A 23132-nucleotide genomic window follows, 5' to 3' on the forward strand; every position below is an offset into this window, starting at 1 on the left:
GCACCAGGACACGAGCCAGGGGGTTGGGAAGCGTATCTGTAACCGGAAGGTCGCCGGTTCGATCCCTGGGCTCTCTGTCCTGGTCGTTGTGTCCTTGGGCAAGACACTTCACCTACCGCCTACTGGTGTTGGCCAGAGGGGCCGATGGCGCGATATGGCAGCCTGGCTTCTGTCAGTCTGCCCCAGGGCAGCTGTGGCTACACCTGTAGCTGCCTCCACCAGTGTGTGGATGTGAGAGTGAATGAATAGTGGTATTGTAAAGCGCTTTGGGTACCTAGAAAAGCGCTGTATAAATCCAATCCATTATTATTATTATTATATCAGATCTGGTTTTGAGTTTTAAGGACCTTCCGGGACCTTTATGCCCACCCTCCACCACCAAAATAACTCCACCACACAGAAGCTGGTCTTCAGACTGTATTTACTCATGTACACAATAAATTAAGCGCCATCCCGTCTCAGGGAATCAAACCTGCGGACACAACGTGCCCCTTATCACATGATCTGGTGTGGACCCGGCACAGGTTTCATGGAGACTACAGGTCGTTGGCGGGCGAGGTCTCCGGCTCGTCTTCGTGGCTCGGCCCCGACATCTGCATGAAGAGCTCCCTCAGTTCTGTGATGTCATCAGTGAGGGACGGCAGGGGAGGGACGGACCGCTGCTCGCGCTCCTCGATGAAGTCCCAGAGGCGGACGCTGTTCATGAACTAAACAGAGAGACAGAGTTTAGAGACTACTACACCCAACAGCCTTCCACTTATGGACAACAACAAGGACTCAAACTGACCCGCACACTCCCCTCCGAGCTCAGCTGCTTCCGTGGGCGCTCGGCCTCCGCCCGCGATCCGTCCGGGAAGGCGTGGAGGTACAAACACTTCCCACCAAACGGACACGAGCCACGGCCCTGATCAAAGTACTTACAGGCCTTCTTACTGCAAACACACACAGAGTATGACTGAAAGCTGAACACACCTTAGCTACCTTTGTTTACACCACCTGAAAGCACATCCTGGAAGATCTTTGGATCCTCTTCATAAGTGCCTGAGAGCAGGTGGGCGTGACACAGAGAGGCAACTCACCCGACTCCGGACTTGAAGAGGTCTATAAGGTGGTCTTTCTCATCCTGGTCCTCCACCCAGTACATCGACGGGATGACGAACTCTGAGATGACCCGACACTGTGGACACGACCTGAAAGAAACAGAGAGGTCATCAAACCCAACCAGACCCAGCCAGACCCAACCAGACCCAGTCAGGCCCAGCCAGACCAAAACGATATGACCAAAACCTCATATCCCGATATAAGACATCTATCGTCCGATAACGATGTAAATCACAACAATGTAACATTTTCTGTAAATTCTGTGAATCTCGGGCAGCTCGACCTGCGTGAAGTGTTTCCAGCTGCGCGTCGTGTAGCTGGAGTCGAGTGTTTTAACCGATGAATGAAACGATACATTTTTAGACATAAGTTGTAACGGCCGCCGTTTCCTTTGTGAGTATTTATTACACGGCGTGCTGCGGGGAAAAGCCTGTTCTAACGTTTGAGTCTACGGTTTATTTTTTAGCACCTGGCGGCTCTTTTTTGCTTCTCATCCATCAATGCTCTGCATAGTCTTTCAGGGTCCTGAGCTTTATTGTGAAAGGTTTATGTGGAACATAAACAAGCGGACATGCGATGGTTTTCCCGTCGTTGTTGTTAACGACAACACATAAAAACAGGCGCTTGTCCGTCCGTAGTGTGGTTATATTAAATATAAGAGAAAGAGAGAACTTTAAGAAATGAATATAGCCACTACAGCGACCATCAAAACGATGAGAAAATATTGCTATAAAAAGTTTATTTTGCAACACCATGAAACAAACGATAGCGTAAAATGAAACGATAGATGTTTTTATATCGTCATCCGATATACAGCGGAACCCCGACTTACGAAATTAATTCGTTCCCGAGGGTTTTTCCTAAGTCGAAAATTTTCATAAGTCAAAGCACCCATCGCGACTTTTGAGTGAACGATAGGCTATAGGCTAATTGCTACCTGCAACAACAACACGTCGTTCCGGTGGAACAGCGAAGCGCAAGGACTAAGGGGGTTGTCACATGATTCGGAAGGCATTGTGGGCATTGTAGGCGTTCTGGGCCAGAGCCAGTGGATTTTGTTACGCGAGTATTTTGCCGTAACACAGGCTGAAATATTGCCGTTAAGCGCCTTCGTAACTTGAATTTTTAGTTAAACTGTTCCACTGTGTATCGCTATATCGAACAGCCCTATATGAGAACATACCTGAGTGGTGAATGACAGGTGTATAAAAAGTGTAATCAGACAAGGCAAAATTGGAATTCTGAAATGTTTAATGTTAGTCTTTAGAAATTACAGAACATTTAAGAAAGACTTCCAACTGGAGAATTATTTGTGTAGTTTGATCGTTTGGTATCCCAGCTGAACATATCAAAGGTTTAAGTGAACTTCTTATTTTGGGAAAGCCTGGAGATGAGTGTCATTATTTAATATCTGTAGTTATTTTAAAATACCTACCTGTATGATTTAGGTGAAGTTTAAATGTTTATGAGAGGAAATTATTATTCAGCAGACTTTTGTATTATATTTGCTCTTTGACTCAGGGAAGGATCCTAACGAGAGTGAAACAAAGTAAAGCCCCAATCAGATCTCACGAGACACCATCAGTCTTGGTTTCCCCCCAGTATACAGAGACCCAGTCCCTGACCCTGGTGCCTGACCCCTGACCCGGTCCTGTTGGATTCTTACTTGATGATCTTGTTGTGGAAGTTTCGGGTGCAGCGCCACTTTCGGATGCAGGACAGACAGAAGATGTGATTGCAGGAGGACAGGATGCCGAACCGGCGCTCTGACGGGTTCGCCTTCTGCACCACCACGTCCATACAGATGGAGCACACCTGAACAACAGGTAACTAATTAAGGCCGGTCACCAAGACAACCAATCCCAAAACAAATCAAACCCACCTTGTCATTGCTGAGCTGGGCCGCAAACGCCTTCTCCATGTCGGCCTCGAAGGCCAGCAGACACATCTGCAGACAGACACGAGATCATTTACAGCTGCAGCACATCTGTGTGCGCTCACACTGATGAACGCAAAGAGGTCACTGAAACGCCATGAGCATGCACACCTTCTCGTGCGCTCTCCTCTGCTCGGGGTCCTGGGGGTGGAGCACCTGCAGGCCGCACACCTCGCACAGGTCGCCGTGGAGATACGTACAACTGTCCTCATAGAAACAGCGCCCGCCGGCAGCGTAGGGACACAGCTGGGGGAGGTCCGGGTAGGCCCCGCCCACTGGAGGAGGAGCTGCAGAGAGCACGGGTAAACATCTTCACGTGCTACCAATAAGAGCCAATCAAATGTGAGGATTCTCAAGTCTTACCTCGTTCCTGCGCCGAGGCGTCTAGACCCGCCCTGATGGCATCCACGTATGAATGCGGAGATGCAGTCGCTGCTGCTGTGACCTCTGACCCCGAGTTGTCTGATGGGCCCCTGAACACGTCTTCGACGCCCAGCACTGAGAAAACACAGAGGGGGCGGGGTTACCTGCAATCATTATCGTGACTCTGTAAGAGCTTCATCGTCTCCTCACCTCTGTCTCTCAGCACCAGCGTCTTCTTGGCTCCACCTCTGCCAGACCTACTTGCCCCTCCTCCTCCTCTTCCTCCCCCTGTCAGGTCCTCTGAAGTTCCGCTCCCTCCTCCTCTGGATGACAGCCTGATGTGATCATACCTGCAGCACAAACAGGAAGTGAAATGAGTCACAGTGATGCAAACGTAGGTGAGAGGTAGGCAGGGCCTTACCTGCAGCGCTCTCCGTAGGCACACGCCCCTCTCTGGTAAAACTTGCAGATGGTGGAGGGTTTGCTGGTACTCGGGTCGTGGGAGAAGAGACAGCGGTTGCCTTCCCTGCACACGCCGTGGAGGAAGTACCTGAAACGCAGCACACCTGTGAGCCACAAGACCTGCTACTCTAGTGAAATCACTCTCGCAGTTTAACCTGTTACCTCAGTTTACTGTGTGTTTACTTCACATTCTGACCAATCAGGATCCTATTCTACCCGCCCAGGTGTTTCAGACCCCAGGGTGACACAGAGAGGACATCTCTTTGTTGGACGGATGGCATCCACGTATGAATGCGGATGATGGGAGAGGTGTCAAACTCTTTGACTTTTATAAGACTTTATTTTTTACTTTTATTTAAATAACTTTCAAAACAAAGTTTTTAACTTGTAGTTTTGTACACGTGCTACATTTTTCATCTTTTCATCATTCTGTTTGTGTTTTGATTCATCAAAGATCTTACAGAGGCCACGCCCCCTTTGATTGAGTTTAAACAGGTGAGTTCTAAAAACATTCTCCTCCTGTGCCCTTATAATTGTCTCTGACTTGTGATATGAACCCAGATAAACTGTTAAAGCCTTCTCCAGTATTGAAAAGTGCGTCATCTGCATACAGTGACACTTTTCCTTCTCATCCCACTCTTTTACATCCTCTTTATTCTGTAACAAAAGTTTAATACAGGTGTTACAAAGGGGGAAATTATCTCTAGAGGCCAGAACAGTTTGTGTGTTAGGCTGTAAACATGTTTATTTCTGCTGTAAAGTTTTAACATGTCAGTCTGTGGGGCGTGAGTCACTGCTGCCCCTGCTGGACACCAGGGGAACTGCAGTTGCAGTCTCAGCGGCTTCTGATTGGCTGTTTGACAGTTTGTTCCCCTCCCACCCCCTGTAACCTACCAACTACCTGAGAGCGCTCAGACTCGGACCAGCTTCCGGTGTTCCTGTGCTTGTTATTGAAGTTTCACGCCATCAGCGGCCGCCTTCATTTTCGCAGGAGGGAACGTTCACGTGACCCCGAGGTGAGCCTCGGGGCGGAGTCTGCCCTCTGATTTAAAGCTGCAGCTCTTTACGTGACTTTAAATCAGAAGTATCGATCCTGGAGAAGCTGATTAGTCTCAGCTTTCACTTAAACACACCTGGAATCACTGATTACTAATCGATCAGTTAGAGTTAGAGGCACACGCGCTGACGAGGACAGGCGAGTGCGGAGCTAAGAGCTAAAAACATTAGCACGAGGCTAACAGTCCGCGGACATCCGGGTCACACCAGCGCGACACCCGACGACACTCAGACAGATCAGACACACACACACACACAAACGCCCGCGCACGCACGCACCCTCACCTGCAGGTCACCTGTTTGGTGCTCATCTTCCCCGCGGACCTTCAACAACTGCTCCGAGCTGTCACCGCGGTGCGCCGCTTAAACCGCTCCGACGGAGAACGGCGGGCACAGCAATAAGGTTCCACTTCCTCCGGAAGTACGAACCCGTGGAAAGCGTCTCTTTTAACACAATAATCACAACACAATCAGGTTTTTTTGTTATTTTGCAAGTGGGATTTTTGAAAAGCTGGAATGTGAAGGTCTCTGTGTGTTCGGTAATAAAATAGAGCTGAAAGTGTTTGAGTGTTTTCAGTTGGAGTTTCTTTGCCAGGGTCTGTTCCTGCTTCTTCTTTTCTACTTTTTCGTGCTCTTCATGTCGTCATATAAGCTGGTGGTGTTACCACAGCAGAGAAGTTTCCTTCCAACATGCGTCATGTTTGCAGTGTTTTCATTTAGTAGGTAAATAGTAGGTTAATTCATAATATTCTTTTCACAGACCGGCAGTCATAAAGCAATGAACAACAATTACAACACAATAAAGAAAGAATCACGTTACAAAAGAATTTAAGGTACCCCCCCCCCCCCCACACACACACACACACAAGAACAAAACAAAACAACAAAACACAAATAGTGAAAGAATATCAGCAGAAGGGTGGATTAAACCGGAAGTATTCAACTGCTTTTAAAAGACTCCAAGAGTCGACTAAGCTGGAGTGGTAAACTGGTAAACCGAATATTGTCTTTAATCGAAAATAAGATTACAACTCATAGGTTGCCTGCTTTACTCGAGCTTTTCAGAATCAGCATACTTTATTAATCCCAAGGGAAATTATGTGGGTTACAGTTGCTCCAGTACAGTAACATTAAGAAAAACAGACTGGACTATTTAAAATAATCAAATTACAGCATTTATGTTAGACGACTTTTAATTACCTGATTAGCCCACTGACAATGAGAATTTAAAAAAGATCTTGTCCATGTGCAGCATGTTAACACTACTGGAAGCAAAAATAACTTGAAAACACAACTTTCTTTTTTAAATTTTTTATTTATTTATTTTTGCTCTGACTGTATTGTGAGTCTGTGGTCTGGGAGAGAGTCTGTAACTCTGTCTGGAAATACAGTAAATAATGACCAATGCTGGGTAATTAATTATATAGTTACTTCTTCAAAAAAGTAACTGAGTCATGCAAACAACAAAGTGTTTTGCAGCTGTTTACCTAAAAATGCAGCCAAGGCGTTTATTAAATAAACATTTCAAACTATTTACAGAACAATCAGCTGTTCTGCATCAAATCTGATGCCACACAGATTATTTGTGCCGCTCCAAAAATAATTCCTGTCCACTATGAGATGAAGGAGAACAACAGCCTGATACCTGCAGGCCTGACAGCAGCAGATGTTTCACTGCTGTAACACCTGTAACACTCAGCAGGCGCCTCATTGTTCTGACACACACAACAAAACTACTGACTACACTACACACTAACTACACACTAACTACACACTAACTACACAAGATTTGTGCTAAACGTCGCAAATCTCTCACATCTCAAACACGCCGTCACTCCTAAAACTTCCCCTCCCTAAACAACTAACAACTAACATAAGGACGCTGTCATAGCCTGTCAACCACGTTGATTAGCTGCGTATATACGAATGTGAATCGCATCAGCCAGTCACTCACTGACTAACACTGCAAAACAGAATTGTTAAAGTTTTAATTTCAATTCAGGGTAGATTTGTTTTTGTGCACAAAGCAGATTTTCTGTGTGCAGAAACCGTGCCAGCAGTGAGGGAACATTGCTGAGGATGGATATCGTTGAGGCTGCTGCAAGGAGCTGTGACTTTAGGGTGGTTGGTGCCTGTTGGTGGTAATGAGCATGAAGCTGAAGAGGGGTCCTGTTGGGGTTCTGTTGGGCTTGGTCAGCCATCAGGTGGTGGCCTCCTGCTCTCACTGGAGCGAATCACGACTGAGTGTGGAGTGGCTGAAATGAGAGTCACCACCTCTAAATCTATGGCCACGATCCTCAGCCAGAAAAGGATGGAGTGCCCACTCTGCATCAGGGATGAGTTGGTGCCCCAAGTTGAGGAGTGTGTTGTTCACGAGAACGAGAGATGGATGGATTGGGGCCACAGCTGCAGTGATGTGGAGGGAGTCCATCCTGGTGAAGAGTCACTCAAGCTGGGCTCAGAGTAGAGCTGCTGCTCATCCACATTGAAAGCAGCCAGTTCACGTGGTTTGACTAGGATGCCTCCTGGCTGAGGGGTTGTGGGCGTGTCCCAGGACCAGCACACTCTGGAGTTCCCCTGGATGAGCTACGGGGGAGGGAGGTGTGGGGGTTCTCTGCTTAGACTGCCAGTCTCCACGACCCAGCTGCAGATGAGTGGAAGTAAATGGATGGATGGCATCATGTTTATATCAAACTTACAATATTGTTTGGTAATAGTGTAATAACGCAGCTCGATTGTCTGTCCTGAGGTCTGTTCTGTAGCAAATACAAGAAAAACGTTTAAGAAAGCAAATAAGTCGGTGTTCTAAAGAATATGTTTGCTTACATCAGGTGAGATGAGTCCTCCGTCACAGGTGGTGCAGTCAGTGAAGATGGTCACCTGCAGGATCAAGGTAATTGGCTCTCCAACCCACAGCCACTGCCACTGTACTGGAGGGAAGCTGGGACAGTGTTAAAGACTTTCTTCAGGCAGTAATGGAAATAAACCATCCTTAACATACTACAACACGCCAGCTTCTGTGTTGTTTGATCAATATACATTTATATTGATTATGTCAGTGATGTAACTACAATACAAAGCTACAGGAAGCCTAAACTTGGTGTAGAATAATTACATCTGAGACATTGTTTCATTGTGAGATTATTAAATAGGCTAACAACTAAATATAACATTTAAATGTGATCATATTTGTCACGGCTGGGGGCAGTCGTGTGGTGTATTGAAAAAAGGATCCAAAATGCAGGTACTGGCTGGGGTGCGAGTGAGTGTTTATTTACAGCGGTGAGAAGGTGACAAAACAGGAAGAGCAGAGCGGGGAGTAAACAAACCTAAACTGGGAAAACTAAAGAACAAAACTTAAATCGATCGTGGCTCAAGAGTTGGGAGTTCACCTTGTAATCGGAAGGTTGCCGGTTCGAGCCCCGGCTTGGACAGTCTCGGTCGTTGTGTCCTTGGGCAAGACACTTCACCCGTTGCCTACTGGTGGTGGTCAGAGGGCCCGGTGGCGCCAGTGTCCGGCAGCCTCGCCTCTGTCAGTGCGCCCCAGGGTGGCTGTGGCTACAATGTAGCTGCCATCACCAGTGTGTGAATGTGTGTGTGACTGGGTGGATGACTGGATGTGTAAAGCACTTTGGGGTCCTTAGGGACTAGTAAAGCGCTATATAAATACAGGCCATTTAAACCAGACACTCATGGGAGGAGGAGCAAAATGCACAAAGAGAGATGGCAGAGAGACGCAGAATGAATACCGGGTAACAGAATAATGCAGACTGAGAAGGAATTAAACAGACGACGCGACAGAGAGCACAGGAAAACACAGGGCTTAAATACACGGGGAGTAATCAGGGAATGGGCCACAGGAGGGAGACACAGCTGGGAGCAATTAGGCTAACGAGACAGGGGAGAGGTAAAACTGAACACACTGACATGAGACATGAACTTTCAGAATAAAACAGGAAACTAACAGACACAGAGACCCAGACAGGACACTGAACTTGACCGGCAGACTCATGAGCAGACACAATAACACCATGGACAGACAGAGGGAACACAGGCAGGCATGAAACAAAACACTAACACATAGCAAACCTAAACAAAATACAAAACAGAATAACCGAGAACAAAGAATAATGTAAAGAAACACAAAACACCGAGTCCTCAGACTCAGGACCATGACAATATTTAAAATATAATTAAATAACAAAAGCTACAGTGATGACATTGTACTCATTTGCTGTTCAGTAGAACAGGATGTTGGATGATCACCTGATTGTGGATTTGAAAATAAAAGTTTGTTGTTAATTATTATGTTTAAATCATACAGTGTTTATATTAAATGTTGTACCAGAAATCTCTAAAGTTCAACGAGATCAAACATAATGTGATTTAGTTGCATTTAATTAGTGTGTCAGCAAATTTTAAAAAGTTACCACAAATAGTTTTTGAATGTAGTAGAAGCTGAAATGTTTGTCAGAGGGTAAAAGTTCGTCCTGCACAGTCAGAAACTTTGAGCACGATGTCGTTATCTTCAGTAAGCATTACTTTTTTTGAGGCAACGAGTTTGCACAATTTTTTTAAGTTCTGGGAACTAATGAGAGCCTCGGTGCCCCCCCAACCCCACCTAACACTAATAGGTTAGATAGAGCGCAAGCAGCAGTGTGTTTGATGATGAGGTCGGTATGTGCGATCCCACAGACATGCTGTGAAACACGCCTGAATCTTTCCATAGTGCCTGTTTTATTTACAGCCACATTAAAACTACAGAAGCTGAGCCGAGTGCTGACGAGCACATTTACATCCAGCTCTTCAAAATAAAAGCTGAAAGGTCTGTTTTACTGTGGAAAGTAAAAGTCACTGCAATTGGCAGATTGAGGCCCACAGGCAGCAGCTGGTGCTGACGGAGGGGAGGGCTGGTCAGCCGTGTCGTCGTGCAGGAGATCGGGGAAATGAAATGCGATCGGCTCATCTGGTGCAGAACCAAAACATGGAAGAGACGATCAGAGTTTCAGGACAGGAAGCTGCCCTGAAGCAGAGCTGCTTCAGTCACGTTCAACGTGATGATAAAACCGGATGATGTCAGATCTTCTGACTGTGTCAGAGTGACGGGAACCTCTGGTTTCCATCTAAGTGAAATGTGATTGGTCGACTTCCAGTGAGATGCAAATCTGTCATCTGACTTCGAAGCTCGTGTATCAGGTGTTCCTGACAGGTGAGACGGAGAAACTGAGGCGTGTCCTGTGTGCTCGGCCAATCACAGCTCAGTGACGACTGCAGTCAAAGCCGGCTGTTCTCCTTGTTCTCTGGAAATAATGACAGTTGTTCTCAAGTTTCTCTGTCTTTTATTTTGTATGGCACTTCCTGCTGTAACGTCTTCAGCTTATTCAAAATGCTGCTGCCCGTCTCTTCACTATCACACGCAGCATCTTCTCATCGTCGGCTTCCTGTTTATCACAGAAGTCCTAACATTGGCTTATGAACGGTCCTGCTCCTCCATACCTCTCTGATGTTCTTCAGCCTTGTATTCCCTCGCCGGCCCTTAGATCAGCTGACCAGCTGCTTTTGGTTGTCCCGAAAACTAGACTGGAACTTGGAGGAGAACTTTTTCAACTGTGTCTCCCAAACTTTGGAATACGTTGCCTTTAAATATGAGACAGGCATCTTCGCTTCCTGTTTTTAAGTCTCTTTTTCCGTTTGGAGCGGTGTGAGTTGATGTGCTCTTTGTTTTGTTTTTGTGCAGCATTTTGTGTTTTTAAATGTGCTCTTTAAATGAAAGCAGGCCTGTGATTACAGGACATTGAAATCCCAGAATGCACTGCAGCTCAGGTCCCGTTTCCGTGACAACACTGCCCACGCAGTCCAAAGGTCGCCTTGTTCGAGGGGAAAAAGTGACAGGTGAGCCTGGTCACGTGACCATCTTTGTGACTGCACCCACAACCCGATAGGCTGGGGCCAGACAGTGATGTTATCTGATAGGCTGTAACCGCGCAGACGGTTGAAAAGGAGAAGGAGAGAAGAAGAGGAAGGCAGAAGTCAAAGAGGAGAAACGGAGGAGCAGGACGAGAGGAGACGAGAGAGGAGGAGGTGATGGAGCGCAGCGTGATCCGTCTGACTCACTGTCAGAAGGAGATCTTCTGCTTCTCTGTGCCGGAGCAGTGCCCGAGCTGCGGGGAGGAGCTGAGGGGGAGCAGACTGCAGGAGGCGCCAGTCAGCCTCCCCTCCCCCTTCACCAATGGGCACAAGACGTCCTGCTGCCTGCTGGTCACACCTGCACACGACAACCTGGACAGGTAACACACACACAGGTGAAGGTACTCAGGTGTTTACACACAGGTGAGCACACTGCCAGGTACACAGTCAGTGTACCCACAGGAACATGAAGAAGTTTGAACCAGTCATCATACTGGACCAGGTGATACGAGTATAACCAGTGTACCCAGTAGAATTACTAAATCAATCCCACCAGTCCAATCAGTGTACCCAGTCTAACCAGTGTATCCTGCTGTTTGATCCTCAGAGACTTTGATGGGGCGGCTGATCTTCACACCGGCATCTCCAACACCAAAGGTAGGTCTCTGAGGTCAAAGGTCACCTGGTGATCGTGGGCTCAGGTGCGAGCAGACAGGTGGAGGCTTGGTCAGGTGTCGTTTCAGCTTCAGATCAAACGTTCGCAGACAGTCACCATCCTCTCGCAATAGGACGCTACATGATCGCTGACCACGCCCCCGACCTGCCATATCCCTGATTTCATCTAATCAAAGACGTTCAACCACGTCTCAGTTCGGTCACGGCGACAGGAAGGACGAAGGCGAGTGCAGAGCGTCGGTGTCAGTCGGCGACTTTACCGACTGACACCAAAATCAAACTTTCAGACACGTTTAAACATTTCATTTATTTATTTCACACTTGGTCAACAGCTTCCACAGTTAGTTCTTTCAGACAAACCAACCACACTTTCTATCAGTAAAGCAACCACGTGTGAAAAGCAGCAGGAAGAAGAAAATATTCTTATTAAACCCCGCCCCCTCTCTACAATCCAACTTATATTGCAAGCGGGCACCAAAAGTCAAGGAACAAACTAACATTAACATTTATCTCCGGTCCTAACAACACATTTACAATCAGAATATACCACTCCACATAGTAACAAGGAGAAAAGATGAGTAAATAAAATAATGGATCCTTTTTCAGTGAACTCCAATTTCATATTGAGTTATCGTTTTAAGATAAGATAAGATAAGATAGAACTTTATTAATCCCTCGGGTGGGTTCCTCTGGGAAATTCGATTTCCAAAAAGCACAGCAACGACCGAAGTTACAGTTACAGAATTGTTATATATATATATATATACACACACACACACACACACACACACACACATATATAAATACAGAGACAAATATAAATAAAATATACAAAGGGGATAAATAGAATAAATAGGAATAAAAAATAAAAATACAAGTGAATTGCACATTTCAAGTATTGAGTCTATTGCACTGTTGACTATTTACAAAAAGTATTGCACAAAGGTATTGTACAGTGAGGTGAAGAGGCACTACAGCTTAGTTTTTTAATTTTAATTTTATACATGTAACACTTTTTAAAACAATGTAAATTTATACAACTCTTTAAATGATGATGAAGACACTTCCACAGTCGTATACCTCTAACCGTTGGACTCATTAATCTTTGTGTAGCTGACGCTTAAAATAAAATTTCCTTCTGTCTTCTCCCCCCGAACACGTTAAAAATACTCTTTGTAACTTAAAAGGCAAAATATTATTTTTTAGCCTTAAACGTAATTAATAGTGTCCGTGGTTTCACTAAATCTCCTAATTTTAATAATTTAGATTTTATAAATAATTTATTTTTATGTTCTCTAAATTTAACGTTATGAATCATTCATCTCAGACAGATGTGATGTGATCCTCCCGCAGCGCCTGACAGATTTCAGCTCTGCAGCCAAACAATGATCAATAATCAATGTGATCGATGACCCGTGGCCAGTGATCAGAGTGATCAGCTCCTCCTACCTGTGTGCAGGTGTTGTGTATAACTACACTCGTGGCGGCGTCCGCAGGGATCAGAGCGGCTGGGAGCGCAGCATCAGCGTCCCTCTGGTCCGACCCGACATGTTCCACCTGCTCGCTCAGTGGGACCAGTACCTGGAGCGCTTCTCTGACGGGCCTATGTGGGACCCTGCCTGGCACAGGTAACTCACACCTGACCTTCCTGACAGTTTACCTGAGAGCTGTTTGAAGGCAGGAAGCTTGAACGCGTTCTGTCGTTATGAGCCTCCCTCGCTGTCAGACAGGTTCGAGGTGACCCGCGGTGGTCGCCAGACACAGGCGTGTTTCGCCGCCACGGCGCCTTCACCACCATCACCACCATCACCTGCAGGTGTAGAAATCTGTCGACAGCTTTTCTCTCTGTGTGTCGCAGGTTTGATGAAAACAACCACAACTGCTTCAGCTTCTGCTTGCACTTTGTGAACGGCGTTCTGGCAGCCGAGGGCCGCGGCGCTCTGAGCAGAGACGACTTCACCCACACCTTCATCCTGCCGAGGATGAGGAGGGTGTCCAAATACACCACGCTGTACCGGCACATCCAGAAACACCAGTTCTACAAGGTGGACCGACAGCAGCACGCTCAGGGGGCGGAGCCCAGCAGCTGAGCAGCTGTCATTGGTCACATGTGACGCTTCAGTGTCAGACCTGATGTGCAATGAACTGACCTACGCACACAGACACAGACACAGAGCTTTGGTTCATGTCTGTGTGTGTGAGGATTTGAACCTGGGGCTGCTCGTCCTCCACCTGATCTTCTTTAGCTCGTTAGTTGTGTGAATTTTGACCTTTTGTTGTCCCTGAGCCACACCGAGGGTCTCAGAGGAAATTACATCTTTTATTTTATTCTGAAATAAAGTTTCTTAAATCACACTTCCTGCAGCTCTCTGGCGTGGAGCTGCAGGTTTTCACCCTCAGGGGGCAGAATGTGGCGGGATGGTCATCGCCATGACCGTGAAAGTACGACCATGCAGCATTTAAAGCGTGGAAGTACTCACATTACTTTGAGTTTTAGTCCATAAAAAGTGATAAAAACATTAGCGTCCACTGTACACTCTGCGTGGGAAGAAAACTTCTTACAGCGAAACATTAAACTTCAGATCTGAGCGAGCAGCGAGCACGCTGCCACGGGAACGTGACATTCACAGAGAAACCCCCGGATCCTCCCACTGACATGACCGCTGTGGGCAAACCTCCACCCGCCCCACTCCTGCTAAACTGGTGACAATAAATTTAAGAGCAACACGACTCAGTGCTGCTGAATCTGTGATTTTATTTCTTTCTGATGTGTTTTACTTTCATCTGTTGGAAAGAGTATATACACAAAACACGATTTTATTTTATATGCTGCAGGTGATAGGTTTAAATGTTAAACAAGTTAAACACTTTTAAACACTGTTGCATATAATTTAATATTTGCTTGATGCAAAGATTAAAACAAATTCTATTTTATTTATAGCGCCAAATCACAACAAAAGTCGCCTCAAGGTGCTTCATATGGTACAGTACATACAGAGAAAAACCCAACAATCATATGACCCCCTATGAGCAGCACTTTGGCGACAGTGGGAAGGAAAAACTCCCTTTTAACAGGAAGAAACCTCCAGCAGAACCAGGCTCAGAGAGGGGCGGGGCCATCTGCTGTGATTGGTTGGGGTGAGAGAAGGAAGACAGGATAAAGACATGCTGTGGAAGAGAGACAGAGGTTAATAACAGATATGATTCAATGCAGAGAGGTCTGTTAATACATAGTGAGTGAACAAGAAACACCCAGTGCATCATGGGAATCCCCCGGCAGCCTATGTCTATTGCAGCATAACTAAGGGAGGATTCAGGGTCACCTGGTCCAGCCCTAACTATATGCTTTAGCAAAAAGGAAAGTTTGAAGCCTAATCTTGAAAGTAGAGATAGTGTCTGTCTCCTGAATCCAAACTGGAAGCTGGTTCCACAGAAGAGGGGCCTGAAAACTGAAGGCTCTGCCTCCCATTCTTCTACATTCTACTTATTCAGGTTGTGTATCATGTTTTTAAAAAGTAACTAAGTAATAAAGTAACTAATTATGTTTGAAGATAAATAATCTGTAAAGTAACACAACACATACATAAAGGCGTGTGCTGCTGAACTTGGGGAGCCGCTACAACGAGTCTTCAACCTCAGTCTGCGACTGGGGAGAGTGCCCGCCCTATGGAAGACATCCTGCATCGTCCCGGTCCCCAAAGGAACCGGCCCAATGAGCTGAATGACTTCTGACCGGTGGCACTGACGTCACATCTTATGAAGACTCTAGAGCGGCTCTTCCTCAACCTCCTCCGACCACAGGTACAACATGCCCAGGACCCACTACAGTTTGCATACAAGGCGGGTGTCGGAGTGGAGGATGCCATCCTGTACCTCCTACACAGAGCCCACTCACACCTGGATGGGGGAAAAGGCACGGTCAGGATCCTGTTTCTTGACTTTTCCAGTGCCTTTAATACCATCCGGCCCTGTATGCTTCAGGAAAAACTGAACAGGATGCAGGTGGACCCCTGCCTGGTGGCTTGGATCTCCGACTACCTCACCGACAGACCACAGTACGTCAGGCTGAAGGACATCACGTCTGACACTGTGGTCAGCAGCACCACAGGGAACTGTGCTGTCCCCTCTTCTCTTCACCCTGTACACCTCTGACTTCTGCTACAACTCTGAATTATGCCATATTCAGAAGTTTGCAGATGACACGGCCATCATGGGGTGTATCTGGGATGATCAGGAAGAGGAGTACAGAAGTCTGGTGAGGAACTTTGTCGCATGGAGTCACACAAACCACCTGCAACTCAACACCTCAAAGACTAAGGAACTGGTTGTGGACTTCCGGAGGTCCAGAGAAGGTCCACTGCCGGTTCAGATAGAGGGGGAGGAGGTGGAGGTGGTCAACAAGTACAAGTACCTCGGGCTGTGGGTGGACAATAAACTGGACTGGTCATGCAACACAGAGCACCTGTATAAAAAAGCCCAAAGCCGACTGTACTTCCTCAGGAGGCTGAGGTCTTTTAACATCTGCAGGAAGCTCCTGAGGATGTTTTACCAGTCGGTGGTTGCTGGAGTACTTTTCTATGCTGTGGTGTGCTGGGGGAGCAGCACAGCAAAGAAGGACTCATCCAGGCTGGAGAAACTGATCAGGAAGGCTAGCTCTGTGGTCGGCATGACCGTCCTGTAAAAAACAGAATCGTTTTGTATTCAGAGAAATTATTATGCGTTTGGTATTGAGGTGAAAAGAAACACAGTTTGTCCCGGACTTCAGCTAGAATGGAAAAAGACACAAAGCTGCAGTTTTTCTGCGTCTTTACGCTGCACAGCTGCTTCTTCTCCTCTCATCCTCCCCCTCCCTCTCCTGTTGCTCCTTCAATCATGAAACTGATCAATGATCAGCTGATCAGCTTTTCTCTCTTGTTTATCTCTCACTTTGTGCCAGAAAGAGGAAACCAGCGGATGTCGCGCTAAACAACAGCAGCACGTTTGATCAGCTGTTGTTAGAATTTATTTAATATTACTTTCTAGTATCAGCTGATGTTTGCTGGAGCCACAGCTGTGAAGCTGCTGGTCATGATGTCGGTTTGGATATGTGGTGAGAGGGAAACATGAAGATGAAACCAGGAGATGTCCTTACTGAACCATCAGAGCTGTGATGGAGAAACAGGTTTACCTTTTAGGTGACATGGATGAGTTGAAGTTATGAACTGTTTCTGAGAGACAAATAACACCAGGATCCTTTTCTAAGTAGCTGACAGCTGGTAACTGTGCAGGGGCGGGTCTAGCAAAGTGTTGCCAGGGGGGCAGGTAGGGCATTAACAGGGAGAGGGGGGCACAAAGAAACACTTTTCTTTCTTATTCTCATTTAAAATGCCAAATCTACGCCCTTGTTGCATAGACACATTAGTTGTGCCGCTTCTTAATGACAGTATCTTAGCTAACAACCCCAACTACCAGATTCAACTTGTAATTAGCTAAAAATAACTTAGCCTACCAGTGAGAGGGATGTTGCTAGCTGGCAGTTTTTTCAAGCGATGTTGAAATTTCCACATTCTGACACTTCAGGAGCTGTCTGCTCAGCGCAGCATCAGCACCACGGAGATACACGGATACATCCGTAAACTCGATCAATCCAGAAAGCTTTAATGAGCAGCTGGATTTGTCTCGCATTAACTGTTTGTCAGTGTTGGGAAGGTTACTTTTAAAATGTATTCCATTACAGAATACAGAATACATGCCCCAAAATGTATTCTGTAACTTATTCCGTTACGTTACTCAATGACAGTAACGTATTCTGAATACTTTGGATTACTTAATATATTATCATGCTTTTTACAACAACGTGAATGTACTATTGCTGTGTGATTTATTACTATTACTGAAGGTCCGCGACTCCGAACTGTAGTAAAGGGACCTCTGACTAATACGGCGGGGTCCCTGTCGGCTCGTAGCCGAAAAATAGCTTTACTTTGTTGTGTGGGTCAACTTTTCTTGCGAGAGACAGAGAGAGGCGTTGAAAGGCTCCAACAGAACTTATTGTTTTCGGAGGAGAACAGGAACACGGTGTACAGTCGAGTCTTAATAGCTTACTTACAGCTGGGCTCGTCAGGCTCTCTTCTTGGCTGCAGTGGTTATTATTATATTTACATGCTTCCAGCTCCCGTTTTTCCTCGATGACAACTCGTACCTTTCCACTCGCCTTTTTCTCCCTCCTCGCTCACAGACCCATAACGTGTATGGCAGTCCATTCTCCCTGCAACACGGACTACACTACCCATGATGCTACATTCTTTAGAGCTATGCTTGTAGCATTCTGCCTGTTAGCTTAGCACAACAACAACAACAACAACGAAAAGGCGCTCTCTCACCCAGGAAACACACAGTCGCAGAGAGAGAGAGAGCGTCGCCCTGTAACCATGGCAACCGTAACGCTGCCGCCTGGAACAACAGAGCGTAGCTGTCAAACAAACCCAAACAGTCCTGACCCGCGACAATATGAAACAGGAAAGTACCGCAGTGTAATCCATTTATTTCAACAAAGTAACTGTATTCTGAATACCACCTTTTTAAACGGTAACTGTAACGGAATACAGTTACTCATATTTTGTATTCTAAATACGTAACGGCGGTACATGTATTCCGTTACTCCCCAACACTGCTGTTTGGAAACAGAGGACATCGAAATGCAGCTGATTGAACTGAAAAGCTCGACTCTGTGGTCAAAGTTTGCAGAACTACGAATGCAGCTGGAATCCACAGCTGTGTGTGTTCATGGAGCTGCATTTTCACCTGCTGGACATCACTGCCTGACAACTTTAACTGTCTTCAGAACATTGCAGAGGCCTTATTGACAGTATAGCGCTTTTTACTAGTCCCTAAGGACCCCAAAGCGCTTTACACAACCAGTCATCCACCCATTCACACACACTGGTGATGGCAAGGTACAGCCGCCCTGGGGCGCACTGACGGAGGCGAGGCTGCCGGATGTGTATCTCTGTGTTAACAAACATGCCATATTGGCCCAGTTTATTTTTCTTATCATTGTTGTGAGGAGACCATAAATAGCATTTGCATTTTCTGTTGTACAGTTCATTTGCTGTTATGGATAAAAAGTCTTTTTTTGCTTCATAATAGCTGATAACTATTCACTGATAGCTGCCAACATCTGCGAACAAATATTCAAATATAATTCTATAAAGTTGTCCTATATAGTGTGTAACTGTTGATATAGAGCGTTATTAAATCTATTGCTAATGCAATCATATGGCACATTGACTTCTGAGGAAATTTAGATGGCACTCATCATCAAAAAGGTTGCCGACCCCTGGTATAGCCTGTATAATAAATAAATATGCAGCCCAATAAGTATAAAATCCAGAAAGCTACAAAACATGGTTCAGTTACAAACACAAGTCTAACTTCAGTTTCACTCTTTTTATTACAAGTAATGAAATTGTTTGCTTAAATTTACACAACAATTAACCCGCTGGGCTTCAGGATATAACGGCTCACTTTTAACTACGTTTGATTTTACATTTATTATTCATTTTTTCTCACCTTGTTTGTTTCATTGTTTTTTCAGCACAACCTACAACTGATCTGAAATCACACAAGAACATAAAAACGTTCATTTTATTTTAAAAACTTATGCACAAATTTGATAAACAATAAAGTTTTACACAACTACAGACCTAAAAATGCAGCCGATGCATCTGGTGCTTTTGGTACAACCTTTTAAGAATACTACTAAAACTAAAATTAAAGAACAATCAGGTGACACAATAAGAAAAAGTAGTTTGTCCACCACAAGACAGAGGAGAACCCCCACAGGGATAAACCTGCAGGTCTGACAACAGGAAGTGGATCACTCGTCCTGGAGACAGAGTTTACACTGCAGTCTGCCTTTGTGAAGTTCATAAGTGCCCTCACTGACACACAAAACAAAACAAATGACTACACAACACACTAACTACATACTCCAAACATCACAAATCTCTCACATCTCATGACTCGCTGTCCATATCCCTCTCTATCTCTCTCTAAAAAACTCATTGCATATATTTTTTATAACTCTGGTTTTAGTAGCCTGCTCAAAATGTGCTCTGGCACAGATGTGGGCGGGGGTGACATTATACGATATGTGTTACTATTTATATTTAGTGTTAACTTGTAGCTAGGCTCAAAGCAGAGGTGTGGACTCGAGTCATGTGACTTGGACTCGAGTCAGAGTCGAGTCATTAATTTTATGACTTTAAACTGGACTTGAAAAAATGTTATAAGACTGACTTGACTTGGACTTTTACAGCAGTGACCTGGGACTTGAATTGGACTTGAACCGGTTTACTTGAAAAGACTTGATATTTCACCCCAAATATAAAATTTAACACGCATATTATATAGAAAGTGGGCATTATTTATTCAAACCACACCCGTACGTACAGTGGGGTAAAAAAGTATTTAGTCAGCCACCGATTGTGCAAGTTCCCCCACTTAAAATGATGACAGAGGTCAGTAATTTGCACCAGAGGTACACTTCAACTGTGAGAGACAGAATGTGAAAATAAATCCATGAATCCACATGGTAGGATTTGTAAAGAATTTATTCGTAAATCAGGGTGGAAAATAAGTATTTGGTCACCTCAAACAAGGAAAATCTCTGGCTCTCACAGACCTGTAACGTCTTCTGTAAGAAGCTTTTCTGTCCCCCACTCGTTACCTGTATGAATGGCACCTGTTTGAACTCATCATCTGTATAAAAGACACCTGTCCACAGCCTCAAACAGTCAGACTCCAAACTCCGCCATGACCAAGACCAAAGAGCTTTCGAAGGACACCAGGAAAAGTATTGTAGACCTGCACCAGACTGGGAAGAGTGAATCTACAATAGGCAAGCAGCTTGGTGTGAAAAAATCAACTGTGGGAGCAATCATCAGAAAATGGAAGACATACAAGACCACTGATAATCTCCCTCGATCTGGGGCTCCACGCAAGATCTCATCCCGTGGGGTCAAAATGATCATGAGAACGGTGAGCAAAGATCCCAGAACCACACGGGGGGACCTGGTGAATGACCTGCAGAGAGCTGGGACCAAAGTAACAAAGGTCACCATCAGTAACACACTACAACGGCAGGGAATCAAATCCCGCAGTGCCAGACGTGTTCCGCTGCTGAAGCCAGTGCATGTCCAGGCCCGTCTGAAGTTTGCCAGAGAGCACATGGATGATACAGCAGAGGATTGGGAGAATGTCATGTGGTCAGATGAAACCAAAGTAGAACTTTTTGGTATAAACTCAACTCGTCGTGTTTGGAGGAAGAAGAATACTGAGTTGCATCCCAAGAACACCATACCTACTGTGAAGCATGGGGGTGGAAACATCATGCTATGGGGCTGTTTTTCTGCCAAGGGGACAGGACGACTGATCCGTGTTAAGGACAGAATGAATGGGGCCATGTATCGTGAGATTTTGAGCCAAAACCTCCTTCCATCAGTGAGAACTTTGAAGATGAAACGAGGCTGGGTCTTCCAACATGACAATGATCCAAAACACACCGCCCGGGCAACAAAGGAGTGGCTCCGTAAGAAGCATTTGAAAGTCCTGGAGTGGCCTAGCCAGTCTCCAGACCTCAACCCCATAGAAAATCTGTGGCGGGAGTTGAAAGTCCGTGTTGCTCGGCGACAGCCCCAAAACATCACTGCTCTCGAGAAGATCTGCATGGAGGAATGGGCCAAAATACCAGCTACTGTGTGTGCAAACCTGGTAAAGACCTATAGTAGACGTTTGACCTCTGTTATTGCCAACAAAGGTTATGTTACAAAGTATTGAGTTGTATTTTTGTTATTGACCAAATACTTATTTTCCACCCTGATTTACCAATAAATTCTTTACAAATCCTACCATGTGGATTCATGGATTTTTCTTTCACATTCTGTCTCTCACAGTTGAAGTGTACCTCTGGTGCAAATTACTGACCTCTGTCATCATTTTAGGTGGGGGAACTTGCACAGTCGGTGGCTAAATACTTTTTTGCCCCACTGTATGTGTGCGTGAGCTGTAGCACAGCCAATCAAATTAACCAGATTTTTTTTAAAAAGAAAAAAAAAAAAGCTCAAAAAAGTTATTTTTTTCAGGTACATAAACTATGAAGTAGTCAACAAAAAACCGAAATGCAATATGCAAAACATGCAAGAAGATAATCACAGACAGAGATGGAACAACTTCAACTTTCTCCGACAGTTGAAGTTGCATAAAGAACGTAGGTGGTGCTTCATGACTTCATCTAACTAGCAAATGTTGTCCAGGCTCCGTTGGTGATACAGTTTTTTTTAACGTGTATGATATTTTTCTGATGCGATTTTAAAGCTGGTCCTACAAGCGCATCCAAGAATAACATGCAGCTTATCTCAGAACTGTCGGTGAAAATTATTCTTGGAGCTAAGTTTAATTGAGCTGCATTTTAAAGAGGTGCAATTTCACAATTTGTGTATATTTTCTAAGTTCACTATTTCGTCATGTGTTGAGAAAAACACAGATTTAAAAATTACATGGTCTAATATTTACATTTAGCATAACTGCAACATGCTTCTTTTTTTCTTTTTCTTTTTTAAAGACTCGAAAGGACTTGAAATTCAAAGTTTCAGACTTGTGACTTTACTCGGACTTTTACACCAGTGACTTGAGACTCGACTCTGACTTGCCTGACATTACTTGAGACTTGACTTGTGACTTGAGGATAAAGACTTGAGACAAAACAATGACTTGGTCCCACCTCTGGCTCAAAGTGTTAATGCTAACTTATTTTAATAAACAACATTATCACATGCAAACCCAGGGAGGCAGTACGGGTGTCGAGAGCAGAGATGGGCAGTAACGCGTTACTTGTAACGCGTTACTGTAATCTGATTACTTTTTTCAAGTAACAAGTAAAGTAAGGGATTACTATTGCAAAAACGGTAATTAGATTACCGTTACTTTCCCGTAGGAACGCTGCGTTACTGCATTACTAAAACCGTGATTTTTTGCGAGAATGTCTCATGACAGTGACGTAAGCGAGTGCGACGTTCGTGACAACAGCTGTGTGCAGATCAACAATGGATCACATATCGAGTGCAGAGAGAGTATGAGCGTGCAGCGTTTAAAGCGTGGAAGTACTGACCTTACTTTGAGTTTGATTCCATAAAAAGTGACAAAAACATTAGTGTCCGCTGTGCGTGGGAAGAAAACTTCTTTTTACAGCGAAAAAACCCCTAAACTTCCAAACAAGCACTGAGTAGCTACGACGTAATGGGAAACTCACAGAGAAACTCGCAGATTCTTCCACTGACCGCGGCACACCTGCACCAGGGTAAACCTCCGCCTGCCCCACTCCTGCTTTACAGGTGAAAATAGAGCAACAGGACCACTGAGTCTTTGACTTTATTTGTTTTCTGCTGTGTTTTACTTGCATCTATTTGAAAGACTGAGTGTAAACACAAAAAATATTTTATTTTATGAGCTGGAATGTGCAGAAAATAGGTTTAAATGTTAAACTAATTTCTTCCAGTCAGAGAATGTTGCATATAATTAAATCTTTGCTTGATGCATAAAGTTAAAAGATTAAAACTGATAAAACAAGTTTTAAAAAGAGACTTTTCCATTT

The 23132-nt window shown here is 45.0% G+C and overlaps 2 protein-coding genes across 2 annotated transcripts; one reads left to right on the top strand and one right to left on the bottom strand.

The window, feature by feature from the left end:
- Positions 1 to 404: 404 nt before the first annotated feature.
- mkrn2 (makorin, ring finger protein, 2) lies at positions 405 to 5346 on the bottom strand. The gene is made up of 10 exons (XM_026166595.1): positions 5204 to 5346; positions 3822 to 3950; positions 3611 to 3750; positions 3401 to 3535; positions 3149 to 3324; positions 2984 to 3049; positions 2768 to 2916; positions 1080 to 1190; positions 788 to 932; positions 405 to 707 (listed from the first exon to the last, which is right to left on the bottom strand). The coding sequence occupies exons 1-10, from the start codon at positions 5227 to 5229 to the stop codon at positions 537 to 539; spliced, it is 1248 nt and encodes a 415-aa protein (XP_026022380.1). The 5' UTR covers positions 5230 to 5346; the 3' UTR covers positions 405 to 536.
- A 4031-nt stretch (positions 5347 to 9377) lies between these two features.
- On the top strand, positions 9378 to 13909 carry LOC113021830 (MKRN2 opposite strand protein). The gene is made up of 4 exons (XM_026166596.1): positions 9378 to 11205; positions 11433 to 11482; positions 12960 to 13128; positions 13359 to 13909. Exons 1-4 carry the CDS (start codon positions 11003 to 11005, stop codon positions 13588 to 13590), a joined length of 654 nt encoding a protein of 217 aa, XP_026022381.1. The 5' UTR covers positions 9378 to 11002; the 3' UTR covers positions 13591 to 13909.
- Positions 13910 to 23132: the final 9223 nt, after the last annotated feature.

This window comes from Astatotilapia calliptera, chromosome 5 (assembly GCF_900246225.1).
Source record: "Astatotilapia calliptera chromosome 5, fAstCal1.2, whole genome shotgun sequence".
Lineage (NCBI taxonomy): Eukaryota > Metazoa > Chordata > Actinopteri > Cichliformes > Cichlidae > Astatotilapia > Astatotilapia calliptera.

Excerpts from the sequence above, each read along its gene's own strand:
- mkrn2 (XM_026166595.1), bottom strand. The coding sequence starts at position 5,229 with ATGAGCACCAAACAGGTGACCTGCAG. Across the intron at positions 3,951-5,203 it reads ACCAAACAGGTGACCTGCAG|GTACTTCCTCCACGGCGTGT; the intron begins GTGAGGGTGCGT and ends GCTGCGTTTCAG. Across the intron at positions 1,191-2,767 it reads TTCCACAACAAGATCATCAA|GTCGTGTCCACAGTGTCGGG; the intron begins GTAAGAATCCAA and ends TGTTTCTTTCAG.
- LOC113021830 (XM_026166596.1), top strand. The coding sequence starts at position 11,003 with ATGGAGCGCAGCGTGATCCGTCTGACTCACTGTCAGAAGGAGATCTTC. Across the intron at positions 11,206-11,432 it reads GCACACGACAACCTGGACAG|AGACTTTGATGGGGCGGCTG; the intron begins GTAACACACACA and ends TTTGATCCTCAG. Across the intron at positions 13,129-13,358 it reads TGGGACCCTGCCTGGCACAG|GTTTGATGAAAACAACCACA; the intron begins GTAACTCACACC and ends TGTGTGTCGCAG.